Source organism: Lathyrus oleraceus, chromosome 6 (assembly GCF_024323335.1).
Source record: "Lathyrus oleraceus cultivar Zhongwan6 chromosome 6, CAAS_Psat_ZW6_1.0, whole genome shotgun sequence".
NCBI lineage: Eukaryota > Viridiplantae > Streptophyta > Magnoliopsida > Fabales > Fabaceae > Lathyrus > Lathyrus oleraceus.
In genome coordinates this window covers 235,466,621-235,480,294 of record NC_066584.1, presented here as the reverse complement: position 1 = coordinate 235,480,294, position 13,674 = coordinate 235,466,621, and the positions used below count along the sequence as shown (strand labels likewise).

Genomic DNA, 13,674 nt, shown 5'->3' with positions numbered 1-13,674 from the left:
GTGGGGGTCATTTGTTTTGAGTAAAATAGTCGGAGCATATTTAATTAAAGGTCTAATTAAATATGTTATTGATACTTATATTTTCATTATTTTCATGTAGATTACCATGACAACAAACACCTCTAACAACATTTTACGATCAATCCTTGATAAGGAAAAATTATCTGGGACAAATTTTCTGGATTGGCACCTAAATCTGAGGATTATCCTCAAACATGATAGAAATCTGTATGTATTTGAGAAACCTGTTCCTGAAGAGGAACCTTCTAATTATGCACCTAAGGCAGAAAGAGATGCTTATAAGAATCATGTCGATGATGTCAATGAAACTACTTGTCTCATGCTAGCTACCATGAACTCAGAGTTGCAAAAGCAACATGAGAACATGGCAGCGTTCGATATGATCGAACACCTGAAGATGCTCTATCAAGAGCAAACAAGGCATGAAAGGTTTGAAGTTTCAAAAACCCTTTTTCAAGGCAAGTTAGCTGAGGGAGCCCCTGTAGGTCCCCATGTGCTCAAGATGATTGGGTATGTGGAAAATATTGAGAGGTTGGGTTTTCCCCTCGGAAAGGAACTTGCGACTAATTTGATCTTGCAATCGTTGCCAGATAGATTCAGCCAATTTGTCCTTAATTTCAATATAACTGATATGGACAAATCTCTTTCTGAACTGCTAGCCATGTTAAGAACTGTTGAGCAGAATCTGAAGTCAAAAGGGAAGTCCATTCTGATTATTGGAAATGGAAAGAGACAGAACAAAAGACCCATCAAGCAGTGTGATAAAGGGAAAGGCAAGTAAGTTGCCAAACCCAAACCCATTATTGCTGCTTTGAAGCCTAGTGGAGTGCAGTGTCGTCTGTGCGCCAGTAAGAATGGAATCTACAATGTCCCTACCAAGAGAGCCTTCCAGAAAGATTCCTCTATATATACCCGCTTTTGTAAGATCCATAATACGTCAACATCAAGGAAACACATCAATAACATGATCTTCCCTAGCTTTCTCTTCCATGAATATCTCTTGATTAGCTGACCTGGGTGGATCTTCCGAAGCATCTGGTGTCATATAAGGATGTGAAATTCTAAAATACCACTATTGCACCTTTTGCTTCAATCGGTATCATATGATTAAGGAAATCATCATACATGGTATCTACATCTCTGCAAGGCATAATAGGAGGAACCGAATCAGAAGGGTCACTTGGAACAAACCACATATACATGAATTGGCGCATGACACCCTTAGTCAAATATGGATACAACATACGTGACCCACAAGATACACTCTAAAGGGTTTTGTCGTCCGATTTCATCTGAGCGGAGTGAATGCATAAGCACGAGGCGTATCCTCAATGTAGGTGTTAACATATGACCATCTGAATATGTGTGGGAAGTGCTTGAGGATTTGTGCCTGAAAATGGTACATATGAATTGTTAGTAATTATGTGGCACAAGTGTTATGAAACAGTAAATGACGTGAATATATTACCATCAACAGTGTGCAACTAGCTGCCAATTATTTGGTCTTCCACCTACAAGCGCTGATAGCATATCATGGTTAATAATAGAATAATTGATCTTGCATAAGTCTCATGGCCTAGATAATTGCATTTCATCCTGAAATCACTACTCTTTAGGTTGTGACAGGCTCGCAATCTTCCGACCATGGTTAATGCATTTTAAAGCATCACAATCCTACAGAAAAAAAATCATCGTCAGAAACTTCAAATGTTATAACATATGTGTTTCAAAAAATAAATAGAAATGGATTTTACCTTCATGTCTCACACATGCAATGCAACATGTTTCGGATATAGATGCAACAACGATAAGTCGTACAGGCCTCCTTCAAACCCATCAAGAACGACATCAACCTATGGTGTCTCATGCTGGATCGATGGAACTTCTGGGGCATTAAGAGATGCATGAACCTCAGAAGTTGTCGTCTCCACATCAAACGAACTAGAATCAATCAGTGCATGCGATAGTATGGTTATTTCACTACGAACCAATGGATGTTGTGACACTCTGCGAGCCTTAATCTAGCTTGGTTATCATCCATAATACCTATAATTAAACCACACAAGCATTATCCACATGAAACACAATAAAAACAAAGACAAATAGTGCAATCAGACTAAATATGGAAATGCATTTCCATATTTCTTTAATGTCAAAATTTGATCAAATTCGTAAGTGCATTTTCGTATTAACCTGCAACTTAAAAAAACATGAAAATGACATAAATGCATGGAAACCAAACATGCTCGTACATTTAAACTACCTATCAAACAGATTGTTCAGTTAAATAACGTATCTAAACTACTTATTACACAACCTAATGGTCAATTTCTACAAATGTATAGAGAAATAAAAAATGTATAGAAAAAACAAAAACTTACCAAATGTGAGTTTGATGTTGAGCTCTTTGATTGATTGAATGTTGAAAGTAGAAATTTGAAAGTGAGTTGAGAGAGTTTGAGATTTTGAGAGAGTTTGAGTGAGTTTGAGAGAATAAAAGAGAAAGGAGAAAGGAGAAAAATCAGTTGCGTATTTGATTAAAAACGTGTTTATAAGTGCACTTTCGTAATTTATACGAAGATACATTTCCGTAATAATTTTTTTTATAAAATTAAGTTTTGTCTCACATACGAACTAACTGGAATTAGAGTGCGTCCGAATATATATTTTTAGATTTTAAAAATAATTTTAATTTTTTATTAGGGTGTGGAAGCAAATTTTAATGTAAGAAGAACAATTCCCTAAAGTTATCCGTATTACACGGACTTAAATTGATTCGCATTCCACGTGTAACATCTCGTGCAACACATATCCTACATAGCAATCTAGTTGAAGACAAAATATTCATAAAAATTGCTTTAAATATTTGCTTGTGTATCATTTAAATCATTGTTAAGCTAGCTCTTACCATCAATTTTGTCTTCATTAGCAAAGAAAATATACTATTTTTTTCTAATGAAAGAAAATATGATATTTCTACTTTGTTTAATTCAATTGTCGTATAGTTAATGTAGGTTACCACGCAGGTAACATCCTGAGTCGGCACTCATCATAACCTTTGACACTGTTTTGCTCATTGCATTGCATGTTGTCGTAATTAACTATAATAATATTACTATTAACAAAGTCTTCCCTTGACATTAGACTCCTACAAATTATTAATTATAACGATATAACTCATTTCCATCACTAAAGTATCATGTGATTCTTCATCCATCTTTTTCATTTTCATTTTCATGCATGCTTATGTTTGAGAGTAATGAATCATTGATCCTTGGTTTATTTAGAGTTTTAGTGCTAATTTATAAGTACAAGGAAAACAAAAACAATAGCTTATTTGATTGACATGGAAGCAGAAACGGGTGAAGAACATGTGGTGAGGCGAGTTATTGATGGAAGGGGGAGGAAAAGTTTTGGAGAGTTGATAGAAAACTCAGCAAGCTTCCATGAGAGAAGTGACGAAGAGGAGACGAAATGGGAGGCGTTATGGAGGCTTCCAACATATGATAGGATGAGGAAAGTGATTTTGAAGCAAGTTCTTGATAATGGAAAAGTTAACTATGAAGAAGTTGATATCAACAAGCTTGGAGTAGAGGAAAAGAAGCATATTTTGGAGAGCATAATAAAGACTGCGGAAGTAGATAATGAGAAATTTCTTCAAAAAATGAGAGACAGAATTGATAGGTAAATGATTATATGACTAAATATTTCTATGTAGATTTGGTTGATTCATGTTTTTGTGCAAGGTTGTACTAACTGGTTGTTGATGTTGTTATAGGGTAGGAATTGAGATTCCTAAGATTGAAGTCCGGTTTGAGAATTTAACAGTTGAAGGGGATGCATATGATGGAACCAGGGCTTTACCAACACTAATCAATGCTACCCTCAATATAATTGAGGTATGTTTAACAAAAAGATGGTAATTCATATGAAATTATCACTCTTTTCAATTTTAATTTCTATATCTTGAAATAAATTAAAAAGTAAGATATATTATTATAATATAGAACTAGAATCATTGTCCAATTATTCCCTTTTTTTTATGCGGATTCCAATTATTCCTTCTTTTCCTTTGCGACTTGCATCAGAGACATTACCTGCACCCTATTTGAAAATAGATGCTACAGTGAAACAGGTTATAAATTGCTGTAAATTGTTTTTTTCTTTCTTCCATTATTTAAAAAATACTACATTAATCTTCCCTGCCCATAATGAGTACTAAGTTGACTATTTCATATAAATTAAAATAAATTAAAATAAATTAAAAAAAGATGATATTTCTACTAAAATATCTTTTTATTAAATATTGAGAATAATAAAAATAATATTATTAAATAGTAAAATTGAAAAAGATATATTAAAAATTAAAATAAATTATTCATTTTAAAATATCTTTTATTTTAAATAAATAACACATGCAGTGAGGAAAGATTCTTAGATAGAACAATCATAATAAAACAGGTAAGTATATTCAGTTATTCATAATTTTTTATTAATTAAAGAAAATTAAATTATCTTTCACTTTCATATCACAACAATTCCGTCATTCAAATTAAAAATTAAATTAAATTTTAAATAAATTTAAATTCTTTCTTTTATTATTGAATATTTTTAAAAATATGAATTTTGATGTGTTTTTATGCAAATATTTCTCCAAGAGAGTAATAATTATATACATTTAAAGAACAATATTTATACACAAACTCAATGCCAAATCTCCAGCCATATAAAGAGCTTCTTTTAAGAAAATAACTTTCTTAAGGTTGCATATTTTTGTGTAAAAGAAATATACAGAGAAATTTTCTATAGAGAAAATAATTATAAATTTAAATAGTTATTTTAAAATATTATTTTAAATATTTTATTATTTAATTAATTTTTTTATTTGATATCAAAATTTTAAAAAAAAATTACTTAATTTTGAAATTATTGTAAATAGTTTTTATAAAAATCATTTTTGAAATATAACATTTTTAAAAAATTATAATTTCAACTATGTTTTGATCTTTAATGATATATATTTATGTTATATGATGTCAAATTAATCTTTTAATTTTAAAAAAAAAAAAATTTAAAAACTTATAATATTTTAAAAAATATTTTATCAAATTTATTTTTGAAAAAAAAAATTGATGTATAACAAACATGCCCATAATCTTAAGGGATTGAGTATAGAACTAGGTATCTGAGCTAGTCGGTCCCGTTAACCCATCTCACATAAATTATTTTATATATTTTCTCTGATTCTATATAAGAGATAAATTATTTTTTAAATTCATTCAAGAATCACAATGTATCTAGTCTAATAATAAATCAGATAATTGATTATGGTATGAAATTAAAATATAAATCAGAGAGAGTACTATTCATTTAACACTTTATTTATGTGAAACTAATTAGTCTCGCTTGAATTTTAAATAGAAATATGAAATGTGAAGCAATGAATAACATAAGCTTATTTTTTTTTATTTGTTGTTTCTGTATTTCCACAATATGTAGATAAACGTGGTTTATATAACTTGTTTTTCTTAGTCATGTAGTGCAGTGACTTATGATATTATATATGTGTTTCTGTTTGTGGCAAATAGGGACTTTTGGGTTATATCAAGATTTTGGCATTTAAGAAAAGGGTTATCAAGATTCTCAAAGATGTTAGTGGAATTGTAAAACCATCAAGGTACTTTAATTAGTGATGCTATATGGACACTTCAAAACATATTCTCTACATATTTTTGGAGAATATTCATAAAAAGTTCATATATTGTATGAGTATGAGAATGAACAACTAAATAAGAGATGGTCATTAGATTTGACATTACCAAAATAAATAAAGAATATATTGGCAACTGGATTTAATTTTGTGTCTCTCTTTTCAGAATGACTTTATTACTGGGACCTCCAGGTTCAGGAAAAACTACACTGCTTCAGGCACTTGCTGGGAAAATGGACAAGGATCTAAGGGTTGGTCATCCCCTCCTAATTCCCTTTTCGAAATGATAAATGCATGATTGTGACTATGTTCCTATGAAAAAGTTATAAGAAACATGTGCTTAACATCCTAGTAGTAAAATCAAAATTAATAAAACACCCAACAAAAAAATACTAAAACAGAAATTTAGATGTTTGACTATGCATCATCATAAATTCTCTACAGGCATCAGGAAGAGTGACTTACAATGGTCATGAATTGTCAGAATTTGTTCCTCAAAGAACATGTGCTTATATTAGTCAGGATGATCTTCACCATGGAGAAATGACAGTGAGAGAGACGCTGGACTTGTCCGGACGCTGCTTAGGTGTTGGAACAAGGTATGATATGTTGATAGAATTGTCAAGACGAGAAAAAGCATCAGGCGTCAAACCAGATCCTGAAATAGATGCTTTCATGAAAGCCACATCAATGGAAGGTCAAGAAACAAGTCTTGTTACAGATTATATTCTCAAGGTTTCGGTTATGCTATTACTTTTCAATTAAATTTCAACATAAATCCAACTTTCCTCAATCTAATTTATTTATGTAATACAATAGATTCTTGGGTTGGAAACGTGTGCTGATATTTTGGTGGGAGATGAGATGAGAAGGGGCATATCAGGTGGACAAAAGAAGCGTTTAACCACTGGTAAGTGTCATGTGCTTCTTGAATTGCATGTGTCTTTATAGATAAATTAACAACATTCCAAGGCAAGAAAATGAATAGCATATGTTATTGGTTCTGCTATAACATTTCTTGAATTGTATAGATGAATGAATCTATCATTGAGTAATATTAATTCGTATAAATTTAATACAGGTGAGATGTTGGTAGGACCTGCAAAAGCCCTCTTTATGGATGGAATTTCAACTGGTTTGGATAGTTCTACAACCTTCCAAATTGTCAGGTTTATGAGGCAGATGGTTCATATCATGGATGTCGCTATGATAATCTCACTTCTTCAACCTGCACCAGAAACGTACAACCTTTTTGATGACATAGTATTACTTTCAGAAGGTGAGATTGTTTATCAAGGTCCGCGTGAGAGTGTTCTAGACTTTTTTCAAAGTGTCGGCTTCAAGTGCCCAGAAAGGAAAGGAATTGCAGACTTTTTACAAGAGGTAACTTCTAGAAAGGATCAAGAGCAGTACTGGTTCAGAAGGGACATACCTTATCAATACGCTAGTGTGCCTGATTTTGTAACGCACTTCAACAATTACTGCATCGGTAAACAACTTCACGAAGAGATTCAAGTTCCATTTGATTCTAGTAAAACTCATCCTGCTGCATTAGTGAAGGAAAAGTATGGAATCCCCAAATGGGAACTCTTCAAGGCATGTTTTTCAAGAGAATGGCTATTCATGAAGCGTAGCTACTTTGTATATATATTTAAGACTTTTCAGATTACTATCATGTCTATAATTACCATGACAGTATTTTTTAGAACAAAAATGGAGCATGGTCAACTTGAGGATGGGGGGAAATATTATGGTGCACTGTTTTTCAGCCTTATCAATGTCATGTTCAATGGAGCGGCAGAACTTGCAATGACTGTTAACAGACTTCCTGTTTTCTTCAAGCAGAGAGATTTCTTATTTTATCCAGCATGGGCTTTTGCATTGCCCATTTGGGTCCTCAGAGTTCCTCTCTCTATAGTGGAATCAGTATTATGGATCATCCTCACTTATTATACTATTGGTTTTGCTCCAGCACCTAGTAGGTATGAGAATGCAATCTATACTGAGTTAGTTTGACATGTGAGAATGTTAGGATGAATGTGTTCACACAAGATAAAATTAAAGCATTAGAGAGAAAATTGGAATTGCACGTAATGTTGAAAAGATGGTAGGTTAAGAAGATTAAGAAGATGTGTGCAAATGTTAATAAGATTTGTTCAATTATGTATCTTAATGCTTATTACAGGTTTTTCCGTCAACTACTGGCATTCTTCTGTGTGAATCAAATGGCTCTATCCCTTTTCCGGTTCATTGCTGCAATTGGAAGGACAAGAGTTGTGGCTAACACATTTGCTTCCATAACCATTTTAGCTGTTTTCGTCTTAAGTGGATTTACTGTTTCAAGAGGTAAGTAACAATATATCTTTATACACCTATACAACTTAATAATTTTTCAATATTAAATGAGATTTCTTATTTTTCATGTGAAATTGATTCTTTTTATCTGATCACTGCAAACCCTCTCTCCATATATAGATGATATTGGGCCATGGATGATATGGTGCTATTATGCTTCACCTATGATGTATGGAATGACTGCAATAAGCATCAATGAATTTCTAGACAAAAGATGGAATACTGTGAGATCTTATTCTTATTGAGATAATAATTGGTCTTCAACCTCATAACCCTACATAACTACTGATTCTTCACTTTTACAGCCTAATATGGACCCTAGAATCGATGAACCCACAGTTGGAAAAGCATTACTCAAGGCCAGAGGCATATTTACAGAAGACTATTGGTATTGGATATCTATCGGTGCTCTTATAGGATTTTCTCTACTGTTCAATGTCTGTTTCATTCTTGCTCTAACTTACTTGGACCGTAAGTTTCTATCCTATCCTATTCATTCTTGATATTGCATGTTTGCATCTGTAAAGTTTTGTTTCTTAAATTAATAAATAATCTTTCTAAAGGAACACTATAAAGATACTTTTTAGATTACTATATCAAAAAAAGCAAAGCCACTAATCTTGCAGCATGAAAGATAATAACCATTTCATAAATCCTTCGCATAAAAACCCTCTGACATCACTTTGAAATTAAATTGCAGCATTCAGAAGCTCAAAATCTATCATGGTGGAACAGGAAGACAATAGGGAAACCACAACGACATCCTCCTCAGTGGAAAAAACAACAGGAGAAATTACAGAAAATTCAGCTTCAAATGTTGAATCATTTGAAGGTAATAATAAATGATAGAAGCAACTACCCTCAATGAGATAATAGAAAAGATATAGTTTATCTTCATGTAAAATAATTTATAGAATAAAACATCAATTAGCCCCCTAAGTATCATTGTTTCTCCTATTTGATCCTTAGGGACTAAATATGAGAGTGATACTTATGGTAGTAAAAAGAGACGCCACTTCTATCCTAAATAAAGTTTACCTACCAAAATGAGTTGCTTATCTATCTATCTTTCAAGTGTATCATTGATATGATTTCTGCAGTGTATTATACTAACATGCAATTTACTATAAATTCTCATGCCAATTGGAAATGAATGAAAAGATAATTGTAATTACTACAGGTGTTGACATGGAAGTAAGAAACAACACACGTAGTTCTATTCCTAAAGCTGCAAAGAATGCAAAATTCAGGAAGGGAATGGTGTTACCCTTTCAGCCTCTGTCACTTGTTTTTGAAAATGTGAATTATCACATTGATATGCCAAATGTAAATTCTTATTCCCCCTCTTGTATCATATCCAATCATTTTATTATTAGCTTTGACATTTGTATTTTTCTAGCTGTGACAAATATTTGGATTGACCTTATCTTTTTTTTCTTTCTCCACACTCATTTATAAGTAAAACACACTGATTAAACATTGAGGGGTAAAGGTGCAGGGAAAATGATTAAGCATTATAGTTAAAACACTCAATAGTAAATTTAAAGTTATTTTGAAAAATGTGTTACAGTATCACAACTCCCAAATATAACCTAAGTAGTTTGTTATCAGGAAATGAAGAAGCAAGGAATTGAAGAGAATAAACTCCAACTACTAAGAAACATAAGTGGTGCTTTTAGGCCTGGAATTTTAACAGCATTAGTTGGTGTAAGTGGTGCTGGAAAAACCACTTTGATGGATGTGCTTGCAGGAAGGAAAACTAGTGGTCACATTGAAGGAAGTATCAGCATATCGGGTTATCACAAGAACCAAGCAACTTTTGCTCGGATTAGTGGTTATTGTGAACAAAACGATATCCACTCTCCCAATATTACAGTTTATGAGTCGCTTCTGTTTTCTTCTTGGTTGCGGCTCAGTAAAGAGGTTGATATAGAAACACGAAAGGTATGTTACTATCAAATCAATTCTCATGCTAAACCCCTCCTCGTAGGCTCTTATATCGGTCTATTTGAAATATGCCACCGCCTCTTTGCATATGCAAGTTTCATGCGCTTTAAGTTTATTTCATGTGGTTAGCAAGGAATCAAGTATTTGTTGTCAAACTCCATGCATGGCAGGATGATAAGTCCCCATTTTTTTAGTAACAATAATAACAGACAAAAATGACAATCGAGAAAAACTAACTAAGCAGAACAACAATTAAGAGTACACTCCAACTGATTCTAATTGTCTACAACTCTACTTATTATCCTCAGATGTTTATTGAGGAAGTTATAGAGCTAGTTGAGTTACATCTAGTGAGAAATTTCTTAGTCGGCCTTCCTGGAATAGATGGCTTATCAACTGAGCAGAGAAAGAGGCTTACCATTGCTGTAGAATTGGTTGCGAATCCTTCCATTATCTTTATGGATGAACCAACAACTGGTCTTGATGCTAGAGCTGCAGCAGTTGTTATGCGTACAGTTAGAAACACAGTGGATACAGGGAGAACTGTTGTGTGCACAATTCATCAACCAAGCATTGATATATTTGAACATTTTGATGAGGTAAATATGAATAACAAGAATTTGCAAAAGAAATTGTTAATGCTATAATGATTTAGAAGGAACTATACTAATTACTAACCTTTGGCCCATTTTGAGTATAGTTGCTTTTGTTGAAGACCGGTGGACAAGTGATATATGGTGGCCCTCTAGGTCGAAATTCTGAGAAACTTATCGAGTACTTTGAGGTAAACTTGTCCCTGATAATGTATAAACTTAATTAGTTAGATGTCAGTAACCTAACAGATTGTGTATAACATTTTTCAGGCTATTACAGGAATTCCAAAGATTGAAGATGGATATAATCCAGCTACATGGATGCTGGAGATCAGTTCTCCTGTGGTTGAGTCTCAGCTTGATATAGATTTTGCGGAATTATACAATAACTCAAGCCTTTACGAGTAAGTGACACTCAGTCATTCATTCCTATATTCTGAGAGACTCGCGTTTCTTTTTACCCATATTTGTCTAGAATTTCTCATGATGCTTTGATTTTAAAAAATCCAGAAAGAGCCAAGAACTTATCAAGGAACTATCCACACCAGCACCTGGAACAAAGGACCTTTACTTTCCATCTAAATACTCGCAACCATTTGTTACTCAATGCAATGCTTGCTTCTGGAAACAGTACTGTTCCTATTGGAGGAATCCACAGTATAATGCCATCAGATTCTTCATCACAATAGTTATTGGTGTTTTGTTTGGACTTATTTATTGGAAAAAAGGAGATAAGATGTAAGTCTTAATGTTATTTGACAGTATTATACTTCGCCAATACATTTTAACGTTGACACTGTTTCTAACATCAATACACAATGACATGTTTCCATACAATGACATGTTTCACAATTGTATATATTACATGAGAAAATTAAAATATCATATTTGCAGACAAAAGGAACAAGACCTTTTAAATCTTGTTGGAGCTATGTATTCCTCTGTTATTTTCCTTGGTGCATCCAACACTAGCAGTGTGCAACCTATTATTGCAATAGAAAGAACAGTTCTATACCGTGAAAGAGCAGCTGGATTGTACTCAGAGCTTCCCTATGCAATTGGTCAGGTGAAACTATCAAATTCCTTCACTTAAAAGAACAGTAACAAAGATAGCTTAGCAAAACTACACAGTGCATTAAAATAACTGTTTTTGCAGATTGCGATTGAAGTCATTTATGTTGCAATCCAAAGTCTGATATACTCCACTATCCTCTACTGGATGATTGGGTTCCAACCACAAGTCGAAAACTTCATTTGGTTTTACTTCTTCATATTCATGTCCTTTATCTACTTCACACTATATGGAATGATGACGGTGGCCCTGACACCAAACCACCAGATTGCTGCCATCGTGATGTCTTTCTTCATCAGTTTTTGGAACCTATTCTCTGGTTTTCTTATTCCAAGAACGGTATGTATGATCAGAAAAGATAAAAAAATATTTCTTATTCTTCGTATGATAGGAATAACACAAATGTAATAATTGTTTTCCACTTTGCAGCAAATTCCAATATGGTGGAGGTGGTATTATTGGGCATCTCCTGTGGCATGGACTATATATGGACTGGTGACATCCCAGGTGGGTGATATGAATAGTCCAATAGAGGTTCCTGGATATAGGCTCATGACAGTAAAAGATTACCTTGAGAGACGATTGGGCTTTGAACATGACTTCCTTGGATTTGTTGTTTTGGCTCATATTGCTTTTTGCCTTCTCTTCCTGTTTGTATTCGCCTATGGCATCAAGTTTTTAAACTTCCAGAAAAGATAATCATACATGGAATAAAGGAATGTCAAAACTGAGAATCGCCATACAAAATTATATTAGGTAAAATTACTTGTAAACTAAATATGTGAAACTATACCCTATAATGATTTATTGTTCAATATTCAATCTGATTGTACTCAATTTCCCGTGTGTATTGATCTTTCGCTAAATCTAATTATGTACAATTCATCGCATATAAAAATGGGAAACTTCACTCATCTCATCTCCCCTAATGGGAAACTTCACCCAGCCCACAACTATCAACTAGAAGCGCTGAAGCTGTGACGACCGCCACACAAGGTGTGACGAGCGTCACGCCCCCCTGCTTTGTGTTACGAGCGTAACACATGGTGTGACGAACATCACACCCCCATTCCTATATTTTTGGGTTTGACGCGTAACAGAAACACGTTCTTCCTCTTTCTTCGCTTGACCAGTTGACGTGAGGAAACCTACTGAATGGAAGAAACGGTCACTTGATGGATTGGTATAAATAGGACCAGTGGTGGAACCCTGCAAAGGACACGCTCAATTTTCCAGTTTTCGGCACCGCATTATTTTTACTGTTTTTCTTATTTTCCAGCACTCTACTTTCCTAGCAATTTTTATTTCCTTTCCTTTTCCAGTCAATTTTAAAGCATTCAATTAATTTTCTCACAATAGTTTCTACACCGGAAACTATTGTGCAATTTTTACTGGATCTAACCTTACGTTAGATCATAGTATTTTATTCCTTCGTTTTTATTTTCTTGTCCGATCGAAGATTGTAAGAACAAATCCAACCGGTTTGTGGTGGAGAGTTCAAGCATCGAAGCTAGGAATAATCAAGACTTCTATTAATTTTACGGGTTCTTTAATTGTATTATTTAAATTTATATATGCTTTGCACTGCTATTTATTTATACTGTCTGTCTGATATGGTTGTATGTAAGCATAATTATTGTTTAGGCTTGTTTAGCATGTCTGGCTAAATAAACTTAGATATCGGTATGTAGAGTAAGCGGAATGAAGGAATCAAAACTAAGTTGGTTTAATTTTGTTTAAAAACATAATCACTCTTTTTATGGTCTCAATTTACAGAGTTAATACCAAGGTTTTTGTACGAGAGTAAAAGACATAAAGAAGTTAAAATCAATAGAACGACGGTTTGAGCTTTTAACTGGACTGTGTAAATTGGACATTAATTTTAAATCAGGGTGAAAGCAATTTTTAGAGTTAATTAAATTCTAATCATTTTCAAAAAGTATTTTTAAAGGTTAAATGTGAGGACGAGAGTTAAG

At 33.2% G+C, this 13,674-nt stretch overlaps 1 protein-coding gene and 1 long non-coding RNA gene across 3 annotated transcripts; one reads left to right on the top strand and one right to left on the bottom strand.

Moving 5' to 3' along the window:
• The first annotated feature begins 3,517 nt into the window (after window positions 1-3,517).
• Window positions 3,518-12,520, top strand: LOC127092019 (pleiotropic drug resistance protein 2). The gene is made up of 20 exons (XM_051030794.1): window positions 3,518-3,705; window positions 3,800-3,920; window positions 5,610-5,698; window positions 5,898-5,982; window positions 6,176-6,466; window positions 6,551-6,641; window positions 6,813-7,713; window positions 7,917-8,077; window positions 8,207-8,310; window positions 8,392-8,557; window positions 8,787-8,918; window positions 9,267-9,412; window positions 9,698-10,030; window positions 10,342-10,632; window positions 10,734-10,817; window positions 10,897-11,030; window positions 11,137-11,364; window positions 11,521-11,692; window positions 11,783-12,037; window positions 12,128-12,520. The coding sequence occupies exons 1-20, from the start codon at window positions 3,533-3,535 to the stop codon at window positions 12,395-12,397; spliced, it is 4,227 nt and encodes a 1,408-aa protein (XP_050886751.1). The 5' UTR covers window positions 3,518-3,532; the 3' UTR covers window positions 12,398-12,520.
• Window positions 10,250-11,686, bottom strand: LOC127092020 (uncharacterized). 2 transcript variants are annotated; one of them, XR_007792060.1, is made up of 3 exons: window positions 11,537-11,686; window positions 10,712-10,829; window positions 10,250-10,525 (listed from the first exon to the last, which is right to left on the bottom strand). It is a non-coding gene; the product is annotated as an uncharacterized LOC127092020 (long non-coding RNA). The 2 variants fall into 2 exon arrangements; XR_007792061.1 differs by having other exon boundaries at window positions 10,712-11,265; window positions 11,537-11,671.
• Window positions 12,521-13,674: the final 1,154 nt, after the last annotated feature.